Raw genomic sequence first — 19,949 nt, 5'->3', positions numbered from 1 at the left:
TGTTTTGCTTGAAGGTTAGCGTGTACAGTACTTCCCTAATGGCTAGCTGGGGAGCACCGTAGCTCAGCTTGTTTACTTGCAGTGCCACACTGCCTGTCAGGCCTACACAAAAAATCGAAAGACGTAAGATTCGAAAGTAACCCGTACTCGGTTTTTTTTCCTCTTTTGTTCGACACATGTAGGAGGGTACGACGCCAAAGGAATTCACGACTAGCAAGGCAGTATTGGCGTGTTGTGGTCGGCCACTGCGAACCATAACAATGTTGACAGACGACCAGTGGGCTCCCATCAACAGGAAGTCACTTCAAGGGTAAATAAAAGTTTTTTCTCGTTTGGCTCGATGCGTTTGTTGGCTAAATATGGGCAACGGGGCAAATGTCAAACAAGCAGCTCTCGTGACGATATTAGTATGAGTTTTAACGTGGTGGCACGCCATTCACGTTGCTAGCTTAGCGTGGCAACAACTACCGATAAGGAATGTTATTGAACTACACACTCCAATATATCTATATCGGTATTTATGTTGTCGGGGCAATTTTCGTGCTATGTTGCCGTTTGGTCGGGCTAGCTAGCTAATTCGCTGAGGGGAAGGGGGGGATATGGGTAACTTTCACCAATTCCCCCGTTTTCTGCAATCAATCATTCTCAAATTGCTCCAAAAAAGTTTCATAATATTAAATCAATTAAGACATTAATTCAAACCCTTCCCCACGCCTGTAGCGTCGGACACCTTAGCCCGTGTGTAGACTGTAGAAGCAATTGTAATTTCATAAGATGATCAAAAGACATGACATGGCTGAGAAGAGTGGAGTAAGGAATATCAGGTCAATTTTTCTGTGTGGTAAATTGGCTGTATATGCTATCCAACCTGCAACTGTCTGATAACACTCTCTCAATCTCTCTCTTGTTCTGTCTCTCCGTACAAAAAGATGGACAACGGTGAAGTAAAGATAACATTAAGAAGAGATGACCATACAGGTAAATTGGTCTTCATCCAAACTCCAGAGGGAGGCAGTCCATTGAAAGTGCCCCCTCACAGTGCCAGTAACTCTACGGCCTCTGAAATTCTCCCATCCAGCCTATTAATGCAGCCTGGACAGTCTAACGGTCTCAACAGCCCTGCCCCAGTGGAAGTCACCACCTCTTCCATCACTGCCACTGTTAGCACTTTGCAGGAAGATCCACAACCTAAAGGCCCAACCAAAGATCAGAAGCTGCTCTCATCTAGCCGCCTAAACTTCGAGGAGAAGTTGCCACAGCCGGGGGTCAGAATAGCAAACCCAACCCCCTCTTCCATGGATTCCCTTATCGGGGGATCAGATCCTAGCTTTTTCACCATGAAAACTGAGGATTTCTCTTTGGATAAAGTAGGTCACGATCCTACTGACCTTGATCATGCCTTTGAGCACATTGGCAAAGAGATGGACTTGAACCAGAAATTATTCAGCGATAATACTCTGGATTTGCTCAGTGACTTTGATCTCACCGGTTCCCCATCAGATTTTTACGTAGGGGATGACGCCTTCTTATGCACCCTAGCAGATGATGCTCTGCTTGTGGATGTCACCTCAGCAAAGGAAATGAAATCTGTTACCACTGAGAGCAGTAACAACAGCGGCCCACTTGCTTTCAATGGCAACAACATTAGCAGTCCCGATCAGTCCAGCTCAGGCGTATCCACAACTTTAACCCCAACAACCACTTTAATGAAAAAAGAAAAAGATAGCGGCTTCATTCAGCTCTGCACCCAAGGTGTGATTAAACAAGAGAAGATGTCGTACTGCCAGATAAGCAGCACCACTTCCCCAGACCTGCCCACGTCTAGTCCCATCGCCATCTGTGGGGTGAGCACCTCGGGAGGTCAGAGCTTCCACTTTGGACTCGATACACAGACTCTGAAGGATCAGAAGTCAGTCACCTGCCAGTATGTTCCTGTTGCCACCGTTGGTGCACCCTGGAACAGATGCCTCACTCCTGGGTCAGTCTCAAGCTTGAATCAAGCCTCTGAGACCTTCTCAGCCACTCCTACCTACCGCACCGGCTTTGCCAGGTAAGACAAGTTGGCAGCGATTAGCCAAGCTGAAAAGGATTGTAATTGTGGTCTGTAGACAGCTACGGTTGTTTTTGAAGTGTTCTATTTATAAAGTTAAGTTGACTAACTTGCTGCACTGACATTTTCCGTCTAGTTTTATCTAATTTAATTTGCATTGGAGACAGCTCAGTATTATTAGTCTTTCTTGTTTTTGTTTTTCATTAATTCTGTAGTTCTATAAATGGCAATATATATATATTTTTGCTTGCTTTTTCAAGTCCTTTCCTTCTTTGAGGTTCTGGCCAAACTTGAGTTTATTCATCGTGAATTATGACCGCGACTTCCGGTATGAACCGAAACTGGTGTTTTGTTTACATTCTGTTCACTATGCCTTTAAGATGACTTCAAGGCGAGCCAGTCCCTCGTCATAGACATTGGGTTTTACTTTCACGTTTTAACATCATCATCATACAGCGTTATCAGTCTAGTGTGTCCCCAAACTTTGCAAGGATCACAAAGAATTTCAAATGTGCATCCGTTCTTTTGTGATGGCCGCAATACTCTGTTGCCTAAAGACGAATGCCCCTCCCCCTTTCAACAATGCTAAGATCAGATGTAGGTCATTAGTCTTCTGAGGGCCAGAGTGATCTACAGTTGCCCCATATACATTTTATACAGAGCATACATTTTACAAGCTCTTGAATAGCTGTGATCCTCCATCCCCCGGGTCTGACTACTGTTTTTGGGCAGCTCTCATAACAACAGTCTCTCTTAATCCGGGGGTATATGTTCAATCAAAACATGGCTCTTGTAACCACAGATTCAACTTCTGGTTGTTAGTACAACCGCAAACAAGTGAATTTTGAAATACTAGGGGGGGTCTGATAATCATTTTGAAAAGGAAACCATAAATGTTCAAATAATAACCTGCTGCAGAAAACTAAAACCAAAAGCAATAAATAGCTTATTGCTACTTGCGGTGTCTCACAGGAAGTAGTGCCAATCGTTTCGTCTATACATCAGGCCCGCCAGGAATACAGAGGATACATTTGAAGGCCTGTGAACTGTTGAGTATCTCAACAGAACAGCACACTAGTCAACAACATGTTTTGATGATTTGTTCATGGTAGATTTTTGTGAAATGTCTACAATGTGCTGCACTGATCAATTACATTATTAAACCTATTGGTTGTGAGACAACATGGAGGAGATGATGGACAAATGTGGTCAGCCATGATTCCCGTGGATGTCCAGCAAGATCTTTTAATTATCAAAACATATGCCTCGGTAGTCACTGTGCAGAAGGAAAACCTACAGTATGCAGTCATAGTAAAAAAAATTAAAAAAAAGGTGCACGCAACAAAGATAGTGGACAGAGTTCAACATCCCGATGGATGAAGCGGTTTGACAATCTTGAAGATTGAAGAGGGCAAAAGCCTGAAAAGGGAGTGTTAAGAGTTGGCAGTGTCATTAGGGTTGTGATGGCTCTCCGGGTGAGAATAGTGAGAGCCTATGATTTTGCTGCCTTTATTTACTATGTGTTGCATACTTTTGTGGTATGCACCACACAGCGATGCAGCCAACGAGGACTTTCTCATTGGTCCCCCCCGAAGACGAAGCACACGATTGGGGGTGGGACTTGTCCATTCCTTTTATTTGCTGAGGAAGTAGAGGCGAACCTGAGCCTTCTTGATCAGCGATGTAGTGCTCTTGTAGGTCATTTAGTTATTTTGTTTCTTTGATCTCACGATGTTGCTACGCATTGCCTTACGCACTGCCAAATAGTCCCGAGTTGGTGTCTTAAATTAAATGGCGTATTTTACTATGAAGAAGTCACACTGGTTGTTCTGCAGAATGATGGAATGGGGCTAATTTAAACACCCTAAGCCTTAATAACTGTCCCGTTATGTTGTTGATGTATCATCAGAATGCTCATTAGTAGTCACTAGTCAGGTTTACCCCGAATTCTGAATAGACAGCTGACTTACACCGTTGGTTACCTTGGAGCTGAATTCAAAGTCGACGCAAAAATGCAGGGTTAAGCCCTAGTGCCTCGCCGGTTTAACCCTCTGAGGCCCCTTTGTTTTGTTTTTATTCCCATCGACTCTTGGGCTATACCGCAGCTATAGTATGCAGCCTGAAAGACGTCCACAAACAGAATCATCTGAAAAGAAGCGAAATCCACGTTTATAAAGGACAAACGTATTCCCCCTGCTTGATTTTTAAATATCCGAGTGTTTCCAGTGACCTTCCTGTTCAAATCAGACAACGCTGTTGTTTGAAGTCTTTGGTTTTTTTTCTTCAGCAGGCCCAGAGGGGGCCCTCATTCAGATCTTTGGGGAAGGTTGCTTGGATCCTCCGGCCAGAGAAAGCCTAAAATGAATCAGAGATGTGCACCAATCGCATCTGCTGAGACATTTCAGTTTACTGCTGGTTGAAATTAGGTCTAGTTATGGTTGTAGTCATGCCAGGAGCAAACCCTTTGTTCCACACAGCGTGACTCAAGTCCTATTCATACGCACACATACACACACTATATATATACATATATATATATATATATATATATATAAAATTTTGAAATTGTTTTACGAAAAAGTGCATTATTCCAGCTTATTTGGACTAGCATTCCTTTTAATTTTCCATTCCGTAGGTGTGGTCTGCCTTGTATTTAATAATGGTTATGATTACTACTCAGACAAAAAAAGATTGCTTTGTTGTCAAAAATGTCAAATACTTCACTGTTGACACTTGTTGATAGGGCATGATCTAAACCATAATTGATTATGTAACAGAAAGAAAGTTCAGCATGTAGTTGCCGGTAACAGAGCTCATTAATTCAGCATGTTATGTAACCTACGTTTTAAACGTGGCATTTCTTCCTTAAGCATGTAGACGAAGCCCGCAACTGCATTTAGCAGTGCCACATTTTGATCCTCACTGCTCTTAGCAAACAAGTCATATTTTTTAGTCTGTCGTGTAGTATTAATCGTGATGATCGCCTTCTGGTCCTGGAATTTCCTGTGTGCTGTCGAGTCAATGTTTGTGTGAATGGGGGCCATTGTTTGTGTCCCCCTCATTGAATAGAGGAGTTCCCACATCCCAGATGCAAGACAGTATTTTGTAGACTTCAATTTAGCAGGCTTTCCTCATTTTTATCCTTTCTATACTACAAAGTGGGCTGTTTGTTGCATCACAGAGTAGACTGAGCAAATGAATCATATCCTGCCAGTTACATTTAGAAGCGCGAGATATCTCACATGGCCATCACAAACGGAAATCTTGCATCCACACAACACTGGCTCTGATGTGAACTGAGAAAGAAAACAACAAAACGATATTTGCAACCTCGGGTTGGATTCCTCCTATGGAAATTTGTGGCAAGGAGACTGAATTGTAAGATGAAATTTGAATCTAATCACCTTTTAAGCCTTTAAGAGAGAAGTACTACTAATTGTGTTGGTATAGGCAAGGCAATAAGCGAAGTGCGCATGTGTGAAAATCAAGTAAAAAATTTTTTTTAAAAAAACCTTGCCACCAAACATAGCCGTCATTTGAATGGCGGCGAATGGAGTGCTGAAAGTATTCGGCCTACCCATAATGCACCGCGCTGCACTTCGCTTATTTATGTATCGCGGGAAGGGAGGTTGTTGAGGCCCATTATTTGCGTTTTTGACTCTTTATGTTACCAACAAAGATATGATACATGTAAAAGCAGACGTTTCAAATGTTGCCTTTCTAGTAGCACCAACACAGAATGCAGAGATTGCGCGGCGACTCAGGACTGTTCTGCTTTCTGAGGAAGTGGCATCGCCGTAACAGAGGTGGGATGTCACGCGTGTGTTAGGGGAATTCCACACTGCGTCTACTGAGAGCCGTTTCTAATGTTTGTACATGACTCGTGTAATTATTTGAGGTAATAGAAAGACAATGCTCTCATTGTGAAGCCGAACGGTTCTACACTACCGTATACTACAATTCAACAACATATTGAATGAATACTTCTCTTTGGATCAGAGCTTAGCACTATCTTTGCAGAAAGATACTTTTATTTTGCACTCTTTTTTTGGGGGGGATGTTGTGCAAGTGGTCATAATGCTGTGGCTGCTTGGTGTATACTGTATACAGTATGTTATTTACAGTCTTAGGTCAAAATATAGAGTGCCCCCAACCGACACCATCATAACCTCTGGCTCCCTTTAGCCAAGGACAACCTCGTCCTTACTGTCGTTAAAGTCTCTGAGCTGCTTTTTATATCCCCTCGCATTCATCAGTTAGCTTTGTGTATAATGCATGAGTGTGTGGGTGTGTGCATGTATATGTGCCTGTGAGGCAGCCAGGCGGAACCACAGCTCCGCCATGAAGCCTTCACTTCCCTGACCTACTTCCCCCCCCCCACCCTTCCTGCCTGTGCACAGCTGCCGCCGAGTGAAGTGAACGCACCCGATGGAATGCCAGCCATTCCAGTCACTATTGCTCCGTTGCCACATCGGGCGCAAAAACCGCAATCGAGCATCTTCGTACTTGTTTGGTTTGACACCATATAAGCCTTGAGAAACGTTTCCCGTCGAGGTATGCGTGCAGGGTCGAGCTTCTCGTCTTACCATTGTGTTTACTGTATGTGTCGAGTCAGCAAACTTGAGGAGGTTCCTCCCACGTTCAGCCGTGTGCACAGTAGCAGCGGGCCTCTGAATCATTTTTACGGCAGGAAACCTCCTCCTACCTACACACACGACGACAAAGTGCACCAATTATGGCTACTAATGTGAAAAGGCGCAAGTCCTTTGGGGTTGTTTTTCTTCTGCTCTGCCATTAGTTACAAGGAGTTGCTGCTCAGGGCTACAAACTGTAGCTGTGCGTTATAAAAGGGAAGGTGATTGCTGTTTACTAGAAACAAAAATAATACCTGATGAATGAAACAGAGGCCGCCAAGTCAGTGGTGACTGAAAAGAACTTAATCTATCATCGTCACGTGTCATAGTGTGACATCGTTGCTTAAGGTGTCCAAGGAGCTCAGTAAGTCTAATAGTAGTAATAGTTTGACTGCTTCTGCTCTTCCAGTTTATGCCGCAAAACAATGTGACAATGTATCATTATCCGTAGCAGTACATTTCATTTGCTCTGACACTTTTTTGGGGACTGAGTACAAGTACTTCAACTCTTTGACTGCCAGACGTTTTCAGAAAAGGGATGCCGTGGGTGCCAGCCGATTTAAGCATTTTTGACTGATCTTTCAAGGTCCACAGAAAATTATGTGTTTGGACTATGGAAACACACATACTACCAAATGAAAGATTGGACTCTCGTCTTTCATCAGAAAAAAAGAGTTTGTTTCTACCTTATTCCGTTTTTCAGTAATCAACAATAGAAAATGGTTAGTTTCACCTCTGTTTTCAAACCAACGTCTTTTAACGTCTTTGGCACTCCTCCATAGGATTTTACTAAACGTTATTTAACGTTTTTGGCAGTCAAAGAGTTAATTTGAGTACTTACAGATATTGGTATATTGAGATATATCAATCGTCTCTGTCTTTGGAATAAAAATCCTCTTCCTTTTCCACTCCAAATCAATGAAAATAGTCACATAAATGCTGCATTCCAGGATGGTCGGAAGTCGGGTATATCAGAGTTGGTTTTTCCCAGTTCCGACCTGAAAGCGTTTGAGGCTAAAGTAAACAACAGAAATGGCGGATAGTGATCATTTTTTATTTATTTTGGTCCTCAAAACTAATTTTGCCCTCCAGCAAACTTGCCTTCTCGCAATTTTTCTTCATTTATTGTTTTTTTAATCTTATTTCATAAGCATTTCATTCAGTTCTGTAGTTCAAATCATTTTCTGATTTCAGCATATCAACAGTAATTGTTCACTCATTTCTGTAGTCCTTCATGAAAGGAGACTGATTATCTTCTGTGTTCAGAATAATATGTATCCAAATACGACAAAATACTCAGTCTAGACTCTTAACTAGCGAAGTTGTTTGGCTGCAACAAACCAACTCACACCCAGTTACGTTATTATATTGTTGTCTCTGGCTTAACAAATATTGTCTCTCCACGCCGAAATTAGAAGCCATGCTGTTTTGCGTGTGAAAGTGATGCAGAGCGTGCAAACCAGTTCCTGTTTCTATTTTTGGTAGCTCTTAGCTCAGGGAAGAAGCACATCCTCCTGTTTCTGCTCTCCTTTGCATGATACAAGTGGACTCAACGATATCACAGCAGTGGCACCGACCATCCTTTATATTGAGCTCGCTTGTCACTCTTCAAGTCAGCCTTTGTGGTAAAACAAAATAGGAAGGAGGTTTTGTGAGGGTTTAAGATGGCATATTTTGAGGTTCATTTTGAAACCCTATCCTTCAGTCAAACTGTGCCGAATGATACTTGGCACTTTTAACGTGTTATTAAATCTGCAAGTAACACCGGGGTCATTGGTGAAGTTGTCTTAGGTTATTACCCCCAAAAATATATATGTGATTTTACCACAGTGAATCTGTCAATCGCCTGCCCTTTCTTAGTCCCGCGCTCTGCGTCACATGGTCTTGAGCTGCTATTTATGAAGCAGGTCTTACATATACAATTTATGCGTTACCAAAGGTCATGACTCAAGACTGTACTGATGTGCAAGTCGAGCTGCAAAGATTGTATCACCAGTCTTTATTTGATGTATTTATTTATTATTTATATATTTTTTGTTTACTTATTATTTATATTTCATTTTAGCAACCCTACAATAGCAGCACTCCAATCATGGAATAATTGAGCCAGGATTTGATTTACCCACAATTATATAAAAAATAAAAAAAAAACTGTAAGAACTTGGTGTGGCAGTTAAAGATTACCCTCTGTGACTCCTGAACTTAATTGCAGTACTTCCACTTACTCAAGCCTATTGTTGTCAAAAATGTGTGTGCGCTCTTAAAGTGACAGTGACATATTTTTAGATTATGGTTAACTTCCACATTTCTTGACCGATTCCAGTCATTTAAATTTTAAACTGTTCAGCTCATTTACATTTTTTGAAATACATTTTCAGGGACAGTGAGATACTTTTAGTTGATGTTCATTATGGTTAACTTCCACATTTCTTGACCGATTCCAGTGGTTTAAATTTTAAACTGTTCAGCTCATTACCAAAGAGTCAGCAGTCCCATTCAAAATTTCCGCGGGAATTTTTCTAGTTGTTATTCCTGGGCTCAAATCCAAAGTAAAGCCTCCAAAACAAAACCTATTGGGTTTTTTTCTGCTTTCAACCTATACTGTACATTATCCTAAATGTTGAAACAGTCATTTTCTTGTTAGATATCCCTGTGTTGGCCACTGATCTGCTCCCCCCCCCCCCCTTTCAGATAAAGCAATGACCTTAACATCTTAAGTTACGTGGAGGAGGTCGCTGCTGACGTGCAAGCCCCGAGATCAATCTGTTCAATCACGTGATTGAACATGTCTCATCAGTTTGCAGTCGCGGGGCCTGGGAAATGTGATGTAAACAGAAATGTTAAGCAAACACAAAATGATCTTATCTCTTTGAACACGCCACACTGGGAAAATGACTGCTCGCACAAAGATACAAAATACACGGTGAGGAAAAGGAGCAGGAATCCGCTACACGTGACACTGTGGGCAAAAGGGGATTATGAATTGTTAAGCAGGTCACTGGGCCACCGGCGTCATTTCAAACGTAGCCTGCCTCAATAAAAGCCAGGCTGATTGATCACACTTACAAACGCAAGAGATTAACATCCTAAACCAGCTCTCGCTCAAGTCACGGTCTCGATGCCGCTGCGCCGGGTATGAACCCTGACCAATCGTTAACTCCGAGGGAAGGCAGCTTTTGATGGAGCGCACTCGTTTTATTTCAACAGATCAGGAATTTCTGCTGTGAATCACTTAATGGTCCGTTGTTTCCTTGTGTTTGATTCAAGCAATTGATTGCCACTGCCATTTGAAATTGAGATATTGTGTATTTAATCAGACCAAAATAAACAACTTTTTCTTATGCAAGTCTGCTAGCATATTGCTAACACACAAGGCGAAACGTCATAGATTGGCTAACAAAAACTAGCATCAATGTTGCTGTAATATAAATAGCTATTCAAACAGATACTGAAACTAATATGCTTTGAATCATGACTGATTCTTTTCCTACCCCTTACTTACCCTCATCATCCTAACACAATTTTACCTCAGTTTTAAGCTGCGTGAGAGTAATTGGATTTCAATGAGCCAGCTTACAGCCTTTACAGGAAAGCTGTCCAAACGACACCACTTCATTGGGCCAATGAAAGGAGGAGTCATTAGCCCACCACACCCTGTGACATCATCAGCTTCTTCACACTGGACTCATTATTGGTCCCACCTTGCATGTCAGCGCTCAGTTTGGACTCTGATCTTTTCGTCAAAACTTCCCTGCAGCGGCTCAGTAATGTGTTTGCCACATGGCCCTTCACACCAGTTTACTGCAATGGGTTTAGCACTAAGTAATTAAACTTAGAGACGGATTAATTAAAATGACCCTAAAGGGAGTATAAATCCCAAAACCTGTCTGTGTGCGACTAAACAATGAAAGCGTAGTTAGATAGTCCATCGACATGAAACTTGGAGATTTTGTTTGTGTTTTGTTCAAGCTGTTGCGCTGGAAAAAAGCCAGCTCACTAGCTTTGAATACAAATCAAGATTTGCCTTCCACACTTAGCCAGGCCACTTTCGTGACACCCCTCCTTTTTTTAGGCAGGCTGAATTCTTGGACTTAGGGGCCCTGTTGTTTCTCTCAGGTTTTCCCATCCTGCTACGCCCACCAACTGCCGCGGTCTGGCCCCCATTCATCATGCACGCACCCTTGCATTGTGTAACTATGCAGACGTGGCTTGCCAGCAGGCTCTTCTGAGATCTGATCACAAACCAATTATTATTATTATTATTTCTTTTGGCAAGCTTACGCAGAGTTGAAACACAAAGATGCACACACACACACACACACACACACACACACACACACACAGATGATGGCAGCTCAAGCTTGAGATCGACTTAACTGTCAATGAAGCCACTGGATTGGAAAGGGGGTGTGGGCCTTGCATGCATTTACAAAAGCCAGGCGACCTCTTGTGGTGGGTTTATGAACTGCATCTCAGTAGAAAGGACAGGGAGCTTTCACAATTTAGCAGCTGTATCAACAAGTCTGTGAATGTCATTGGAAGGGTCAATCACCTTTAGTTTTCAATTTTGTGTGAGGGGTATTAAGTAAAAGACATTCAGAGGCCCTAGTTCTTTAGCGTTTCAATTTTGTGCTGAAATCGGCATATATTTTCAACAAGTTGTCCCTCACCCCTCTCCATCTGATCATCTCCCCCTCAGCTCGACTACTCGACTGGAAGGTGCAGCGGCGCCACCGCCATCGACCCAGGGCAAGAGTGGCACTCACAAAATCTGCTTGGTGTGCTCCGACGAGGCTTCCGGTTGCCACTACGGCGTCCTCACATGTGGCAGCTGCAAGGTGTTCTTCAAACGAGCAGTGGAAGGTGAAGCGGCCACCAGATATGATCGTGACTGCATGCATGTTTTATGATTTATTTATTTTTTTTGCATCGCTAATCAATTCTCCAAACTGTTCAGAACTTGCTGCATAAAAAATATGTATTTATTTATTTCATCTTTATTTGACCAAGTAAAATATTTGAGAACTAATTCTCATTTACAAACATTTTTTTTTAATTATTCTTTTTCATGTTCAAACACGACCTGGACAAAAATTGCTCATTGTCATAAAATAAAATGTCAAAAACTAGCTGGCAAGTCACTCTCAATGATACTCACTTAAACCACAAAAGTAAGACTGACATGACGATTATGAGCTTCGAAATGTATTTTCAGTCATCACATGTCTCTTCCAGTAAATGGAAAGGTGCTTTGTTTTGTGATTATATTTATTTATTTATTTTTCTGGTTCTAGAAGTGCTCGTGAAGACACTTAATACTTCGGTATATTAGACTGACCGTTAATAATACTGATAGTTACAGAAAGCCCATATTATTAAAAAAATTAATAAGAAATAGGGGCACACCTCTAAATTCAGAAGTGCCTGTAAATTAAAAATAATTCACTGCATTTTGTTTTTACAATTTTCTGCTAACACGAATCTTCTTCTCCTGTGCCACTCAGGGCAACATAATTACTTGTGCGCTGGAAGAAATGACTGCATCATAGATAAAATCAGGAGGAAAAACTGCCCAGCCTGCCGCTTCCGCAAGTGTCTGATGGCGGGTATGAATCTAGAAGGTACGAGGGCCACGCGCTTGAGAGCAAAACAGCCCATCACACTCGGAGTCCATTAAATGATCTTCTTAACTTTTATTCAGCTCGTAAAGCCAAGAAGAAGGGCATGAAGAGCCAGCAGAGCAACCCGCCCGAGTTGCTACCCCCGAAGCCGACCGAGCCTCAGGCGCTCGTCCCCAAGTGTATGCCTCAGCTGGCCCCCACCATGCTGTCCCTGTTGAAGGCCATCGAACCCGACACCCTCTACGCGGGCTATGACAGCAGCCAGCCTGACACCCCCGCTCGCTTTCTCACCTCACTCAACAGATTGGGCGGCCGACAGCTCATCTCTGCAGTCAAATGGGCAAAAGCGTTGCCAGGTAGGTTTGCTCAGATTGGGGGAAAAACGGCTGAGCTGCGATCGGTCGTTTAGGAACTGTGAGTGCCAAAATGGCCGCTCCCTGAGGTAGAATCAAACAGATGGATTTTGCCGTTATTTGACTTCCCTTTTAAGCATTGGCTGCAACATAGGGAGAGCTGTTCTAAATATTCATTAGTGATAGACCGATCTGGTTTTCTCAGGGCCGATACAGATTATTAGTTGTCATTAGTCAAGGGGACTTTTCAAGCCGATATTCATTTGCAGTAAACGAGAAAGTAAAAAATATAACTTACTTAAAAATAACTTTTTGTTTAATTTTAAGCATATAAACAATAGACAGCTTTGTTTACAAATTAAAGCAAAAATTGCAGGGAGCTTCCAGGGTCATCAGCATGTGTTGAGCTAAATGAAAAACTAAGCAAGTAAATAGTTCCCTAAAATTTTATACTATAGATAAAGTTTTCAAAGTTTTCCAATTAAGATTTTTTTTTTTTAGTAAAAAGTATAGGGAGTTCAGTGTCAGCATCGTATTTTTTAAAGTGGGAATTTAAATCAATTCATAAATGAAAAATGAATGCGAAATTGCGAACGTAATTCATTTTGGGTTTTCGTCGACTTCAAGTTTTCAAAATATCTTTGCAGACAGTGAAAAATTGTCTGAATATATTTGAAATGTCTTTGCGACAAGTTAAAACTGTCTGTGAACAACTTACAAAAACCCTAAATTCAGTGAAATAAGAGCTTTAGCTTCAGAGTCATAAAAATATGCCAAATATCAGTCTATCCCTAATATTTATGGCTCAAAACAACAACATATTGTTCAATGAATATGCCCGACAATGTCAATTGAAACTGACCATTATTATTTGCAGAATATTAAAAAAAGAAATGTTCTCATTATGTTGTTGAAGTGGCGATAATGCACTCTAAAAACAGTTGGGTCAAAAATGGACCGATACTCTACTTTGAGTCAAGAAACGGGTCTTTTAGTGTAAAACAACTCGTAAAAATTTGTTAGATCCTTGATTGGTTCAAAAAATTGGGTCATTTTGTATAGTGTAAAACAACTCGTAAAAATTTGTTAGATCCTTGATTGGTTCAAAAAATTGGGTCATTTTGTATAAAGCAACCCAGAAAATTGGGTCAAATTGACCCATAAAGTGGATCGGTTACTTTTTGATCCATAATTGGGTTACTTTGAACCCAACTGTTTTTAGAGTGTGTTTTCTGTCCTCCCACTCAGGTTTCAGGAACCTCCACCTGGATGACCAGATGACCCTTCTCCAGTGTTCGTGGCTCTTCCTCATGTCTTTCAGCCTGGGCTGGAGGTCTTACCAGCAGTGTAACGGCAGCATCCTCTTCTTTGCTCCGGACCTTATCATGAACGAGTACGTGGCCAAAACTTGAATACATAAATCGCCTGCAAAGAAAAACCGAACGACGGACCGCTTGAGCCTTGACCGTTGCCCTTTCTACTTGTTTTTCTTCCGCGATTGAAAGGGAGCGAATGAAGCTGCCGTACATGGCCGACCAGTGCGCGCAAATGATGAGGATTAGCAGCGAATTTGTCCGGCTGCAGGTTTCCCTCGACGAGTATCTTTGCATGAAGGTCCTGCTGCTGCTCAGCACGGGTGAGTCTCTCTTCACTTAGTCGCAAGCAAGACCGCAAGAGGCTTGAGATCATCACGCGTGTTTGTTATTTGCCCCCCCCCTCCCCCGTGCAGTGCCAAAGGACGGCCTGAAGAGTCAGGCGGCTTTCGACGAGATCCGCATGTCGTACATCAAGGAACTGGGAAAAGCCATCGTGAAGCGAGAGGAGAATCCCAGCCAGAACTGGCAGCGTTTCTACCAGCTCACCAAGCTGCTGGACTCCATGCACGAGGTGAGAGAAACGCCACAAAGTCAGAAACACAAAAGGAGTAGCTCGTTTTCAATACAAAGGGACTTGACAATGAGCGTTTTTTTGCCGCAGGATCACATCAAAGTAAATACCAACATTTAGCTAAGTTGGATTTACTAGCTAAGTAAGGCCTTTTTCTTTGACCTGCTAACAGCCAATCAGAGGGCTCAGTTATCACCGACAGCTGACACCATTTTGGAAATTGAATTTGGTGAAAATTATCACCGATCAACAGCTGAATAAAAACTGAACTAAGAATTTGTGTACAGAAATAATAAACTGATACATTAGGGAAATTTAAATAGTTTTAAACTATTATCGATTTTTACCCTAAAATGCAAACTCGGCCTACGTAAAAATCCTTATCAGTTTTAGAATTTTCAAGAACTCCTATTTTATGGACGGAAGAACACTTTTTGCCATTAAATAAAACCAACATCAAACAGAAAACACACAGCACCAACAGAAATATACTTTAAAAAAAATAATAATCCATGGGTCACCATGGATGAAATATTGCAATCTTGATTTCGCAACCAGCTCGAAAAGCTATTTCAGCCTTTCTGTCTCCTCTCACGCAAACCATCCACCCACGGCAAGCACACAAAAATAAAAAGCAGGGAAAAAACTGCAACCTCCTAAAGTTTTCCTCTTTCCTAATTGTTGTGATTTTCGCCGTGACGCCGCGAAACGGGTCGTACTCCGCAGTACACGGTTCTTGCGTAAGTCCCGACCCCCCTCCCTATACCCGAACGTCCTGAAGTGGAAATGGGGCTTTTAATAGCATAGGAAAAGTGCATAGAAAATCGCCATTCATTTCATGCAATTTTAAGGAATTTTTTTTTATTGGTGTATATAGATCTTTCTTTCAAATTAGAGTTCATATCAAGAGTTAACGTATACTGTTATCATAAAAAAAAATGTGGGTAAAGTTTTATCATAAAAATTATTAAAATTAAAATTCTCCAAAATGATGCAATTTATCATTTCTAATACATGAGAGGAAGACATTGAAAAGAGATCAATAATCTCACAATTAGATCATTATCCAAAATGATTCATTCCTAGTTGTCAATGAATTGCGAAATTGTCGTCATGGTGTGTGTGCGCAGATGGTGGACTGGCTCCTCAACTTCTGCTTTTACACTTTTGTGAACAAATCGCTGAGTGTGGAGTTCCCGGAGATGCTGGCCGAGATCATCAGCTACCAGCTTCCCAAAGTCAAGGCCGGGGGCGTCAAAGCTCTCCTTTTCCACCAGAAATAACCCCATTAGCTCCCAAGGGACGCCATGCCTTAATAGCCCGAGACCACCACCAACAGCACCCACACCTGCTCTCTCACCCGGGAGAATTCCAGCGGAAAGACCGAAAAAAGACGTCTTTGGGGAGCGGCTGGAAGATTGTACGATTTCTTGGGAATTGTCTTGCAGACGAAAGAGCTTCACAACCATGTTGTTGTCTCAGGTGACTTCCTTCAAATACACAACTCTGATCCTACACACAAATTACTTTGTACAGATTCTAATCATATTTTGGCATCAGGTTGTAGCCACGTGGAAGCAAACTAAACTTCATGACTAATTAGTATTTTTAAAGTTGTCATAGGAAGCTGCGACTAGATAAGCAGCCCCTCGTTGATTATCCAGCTTCTTTTTTGTGCTTTTATCCTTTTTTGATATAAAAAAAAAAAATCGCAAGGATTGTTTTTTGTTGTTTTTTACGTTAGCCATTCAAAAGGATGATTACTCCACAAAGCTGACCTCTTCAAGGTTTACACACGTCGGTTCATAAAGGGAAAAAAAAACGTGCCTTTTTTTTTTCTTCTTCTTCTTCTTCTTGTTGCGTAAAATATCATCTGAGCTATCTTCCCACCTGTCGGGGGCGTGCCTCTCCTCACCCCGATTGTACTACATGCAGTTGCGACGCTTCCTCTTTTTTGAACGACTGTGTTTTCCTGGCTCTTTTGTTGAGTGGATGTGTGTGGGATACCCCCCCCCCCCATCCCGCGCGTGAAACTTGCAAAGTGCGACGTAAGCACTTCAAAGGCTTTAAAAGACTGTGAAGGACGACTGAGGCTCAGGCGGCGTCTTCATTCATGCAAGATTTTCGGTTTCAGCCCGCCTAATCTCAATTCCCCGCTCGTTTACCTTCACCCCCTGGAATCCATTTAACGGAATGTGATTTGCGTCGAACCAATCAGAAAAGCGATCCTGTTTTCATGCCGATTTGTGTAGCATGTTTAGTGCCGTGACGGCGAGCGTGTGACGGTTTGTGACGATCGTGTGTCGCCAGCAAAAAAAATCGTTTCTCAGTGTTTGACACAAAAAGGCCCAACGACAACTTTTATTAAAACCCACTGATGGTTAGCGTATTTCCTCATTTAGTGGCTTTGGTGCTTTACTGAAGAAGAGTATAAGGCGCCTATTGAGGTTTGGACAACGACCTTTTTTATACCGATTGTTATGTCTCATAAAGGCTCTTAATTTTTTAATATGCATTATGATAAATCAAATATTACTGTATATTAGTATTTGCTTCCTTCCTGTGACGTAAACATATATATGAAGAATTGTTTTCCAAACGGCTAACAAGTAATCCATTTTTTGTAGGATCACTTTTTCTGTAATCACACCGCAATGCGTTACGTAGCCCGACAAATGTTCGCAAGGTACTTCACATTACACATTACAAGAAAACAAAGTGATTAGCACCGAAATAAAAATAATAATAAAAAAACTGACTAATGCACAGCGTAAATGAGAGCAGAATGGAAAAACGATGGCGGTTGACGAGTCAGACGACTTGCGTCTACAGTTGACGCCACTTCTCCAAAACAGGAAGTGGGATGTCCTCTTGACTTTTTTTTTTTTCATCCAATTGTGAGTCGCACCAAATCCCAATCCGATACCTCGGCAATGCGTTCATAAGATTTTCTTTATTCAAATAAAGACATATAAAACTAAGCTATTTCTGTTCTATTCGTCAATTTATATATATTTTTTTTGTTGCTTTTAAAAAATGTTTTTTTTTTCAGCTGATAATTTTGTGATTTCCAATCACGTGATCGGATTTGAACGACTCCAACAAGGAGGGTTAACATCTCGATCGGTCATGTTCACGTTATAATCGTCGCTCTGCCTAAACCCCGCCCCCTCAAGACACCCCGTGCTGAACGTTTCTCGCTACTGCAGGTCACCAACTAGGACTAGAGATAAATAATTGTCGACCCTAAAAAGTAATCGACGCAAAAAATTCTGCCTCAACACTCTTAAGTAAAAATGTATTATTGGCGGTAATCACGGCTAAAACATTTAGATAATGTCTTTAATTGCCTTCTGAAGATTTTACATGCTCCTCAGACCGCAAAAGTATTCATTATTGAGAAATAGTCTTTTAAAAAGAAAACTCTTAAAACGGCTTCTGAGATTGCACTTAGACACAAATGATTGACAAGGCAGACACTAGCGTCCGTACGTACACAACAGAATGATGGGGATTTTTTATTTTTATTTTTTTTATGAATATTGTTAATTGAGCTGTAATTTGTGTCAACTGATCTTTTTTCGAGGACGGTATTTGTCTGCCATCGTTGTTTTTTTTTTAAATGAGCACACTTGAATTTGGTCTCCCTCACGTTTGCAGCATTACTTCAAGTGGACAATCGCATGAGGATTATTTAGAGCTGAAGCCACTATTTGAAGAAATATTTTTGTCTGAAAACAATTTATAGTGTCAAGTGCGCTTTGTCTTAACTGCACCAATTTGGTGTGTTCAAATGGCACTTGTGTCCGGAGCAAGCCTCCATTTTAGGTATTCGATGGTGTCGGGATGCGCGTCGCGTGTGGTAAGCACCAAATATTCCAGTTTTATCAAATGCATGTGAATTGTAAGATTATTGACGTAAAATATGGAGGAATCGATTGGACAAGCTATGAAATTGGCACATTGTGTGAAATGGTAAATAATGGTAAATGGTACCATTTATCAAGGAAATCAAAATGGACCCTTCCGTATGAGAAGACAATTTCGCAAGTGTAACCTTCAATTCCACAGGAATTTATAGTTTTGTTTTTTTATCTTTTGTAACCGAAACATTCGCAACCGTTTTTGATTGAAAAGAAGCTTAACCAAATCAAAAGTAACAAGGTTGTGGAGTGGCCCAGACGATGACGACGACGTTTCCTCATTCACGCAATGACGTCGTCTTCCACGGAATGACAACAAATTCATTCAACAGAAAAGGCACAAGTGCCGATTACTAATGTCTGATCCAGACTCAGGTGATGATCTTTCTCATCCAGCATCCTGTTTCTTTTTTTCTTTTTTTTCCCTTTTAGTCTTTGTCAGCTCTTTTCTCCCCAAAAAGTTTGCCTATCAAAAAAGTCACTTTTTTGCAGTCTTTTAAGGTTTACTTTCGCATTCAGTGAACACAAATCGTTGCTGCTGCTGCTGCTGCTCTTTTGAATCACATACCTATAATAAATATATATATTGTATACAAATACTTTAATAACACACTTGCCTCGTCTTGTTGAGAAAGGTGGCTATCTTTCTTTCCTGTTCAACAAAATATGCAATAGAAAACAGAAATTATCACCACCACGTCACATATAAGCTATTTGCAACAGCTCAGATGTTCAGGAACACACATTGACATAAATGTGACCACACACACACACACACACACACACACACACACAAAGCCTATTTTGATGTTTTCGATTGACTACAAGGTGACCAAAGCACTTATTCTCCACACAAACTCACCAAGTACCTGGTTTTTTTTTTCCCTTTCTTTTTCTGTTTCTGTTTTTGATTTTATCAAATGAAACATGGCGGCTTTGGTGACATTGTGTAAAACTGTGAATAGAATAGACCTAGGATAGGAGTCAAGTCTTTTTCACAACAACTGTTTGTAAGTCATCAGCCAGCTTGAACGGGAAAAGATTTGCACTAGCCAACTGTGTTGTTTTGAAATCAATTTTGTACAAATTATATGCAGACGTTTGTAGACTTGTCAAGGGCAAACACGAGCTTTGTTTTCCTGTACATACACTATATATATAATAGATATATATATCCCGTGTAAAGACAAGGTGAACTTTTTTTTTTTCTATACACGCTTATGTTTTTCTTTCCTCTCCTTTCTGCTGTAGTGCCACACTTCTTCCATTTTTTCCCCCTTGTTTATGTTGCGCTCTGTCCTTCTCATCCATCCTAACGTCCGTGCTGTAATTTGCCATGACAACGGATTTTTAAAAAATACAGTCATGTAATTCTTTGTAAGTCACTGTTCAAGCACTAGTTTAGCAAATAAAAGCGCTTTCCATCCTGGTATCTGATCTCTTGATTTACTGTGTTCTGACTAAATTTAGCTGGAATGACA

At 41.2% G+C, this 19,949-nt stretch overlaps 1 protein-coding gene across 2 annotated transcripts; it reads left to right on the top strand.

The window, feature by feature from the left end:
• On the top strand, positions 1-19,900 carry nr3c1 (nuclear receptor subfamily 3, group C, member 1 (glucocorticoid receptor)). Of its 2 annotated transcripts, XM_077578329.1 has the most exons (10): positions 1-310; positions 930-978; positions 1,079-2,050; positions 11,384-11,547; positions 12,189-12,305; positions 12,386-12,661; positions 13,907-14,051; positions 14,164-14,294; positions 14,388-14,545; positions 15,676-19,900. In XM_077578329.1, the coding sequence occupies exons 3-10, from the start codon at positions 1,086-1,088 to the stop codon at positions 15,826-15,828; spliced, it is 2,109 nt and encodes a 702-aa protein (XP_077434455.1). In that variant the 5' UTR covers positions 1-310; positions 930-978; positions 1,079-1,085; the 3' UTR covers positions 15,829-19,900. The 2 variants fall into 2 exon arrangements, with proteins under 2 accessions (XP_077434455.1, XP_077434454.1); XM_077578328.1 differs by having other exon boundaries at positions 930-2,050.
• Positions 19,901-19,949: the final 49 nt, after the last annotated feature.

Source organism: Vanacampus margaritifer, chromosome 10 (genome assembly GCF_051991255.1).
Source record: "Vanacampus margaritifer isolate UIUO_Vmar chromosome 10, RoL_Vmar_1.0, whole genome shotgun sequence".
NCBI lineage: Eukaryota > Metazoa > Chordata > Actinopteri > Syngnathiformes > Syngnathidae > Vanacampus > Vanacampus margaritifer.
The sequence above is the reverse complement of the archived record's forward strand: the minus strand, read 5'-3'. Positions and strand labels throughout refer to the sequence as shown.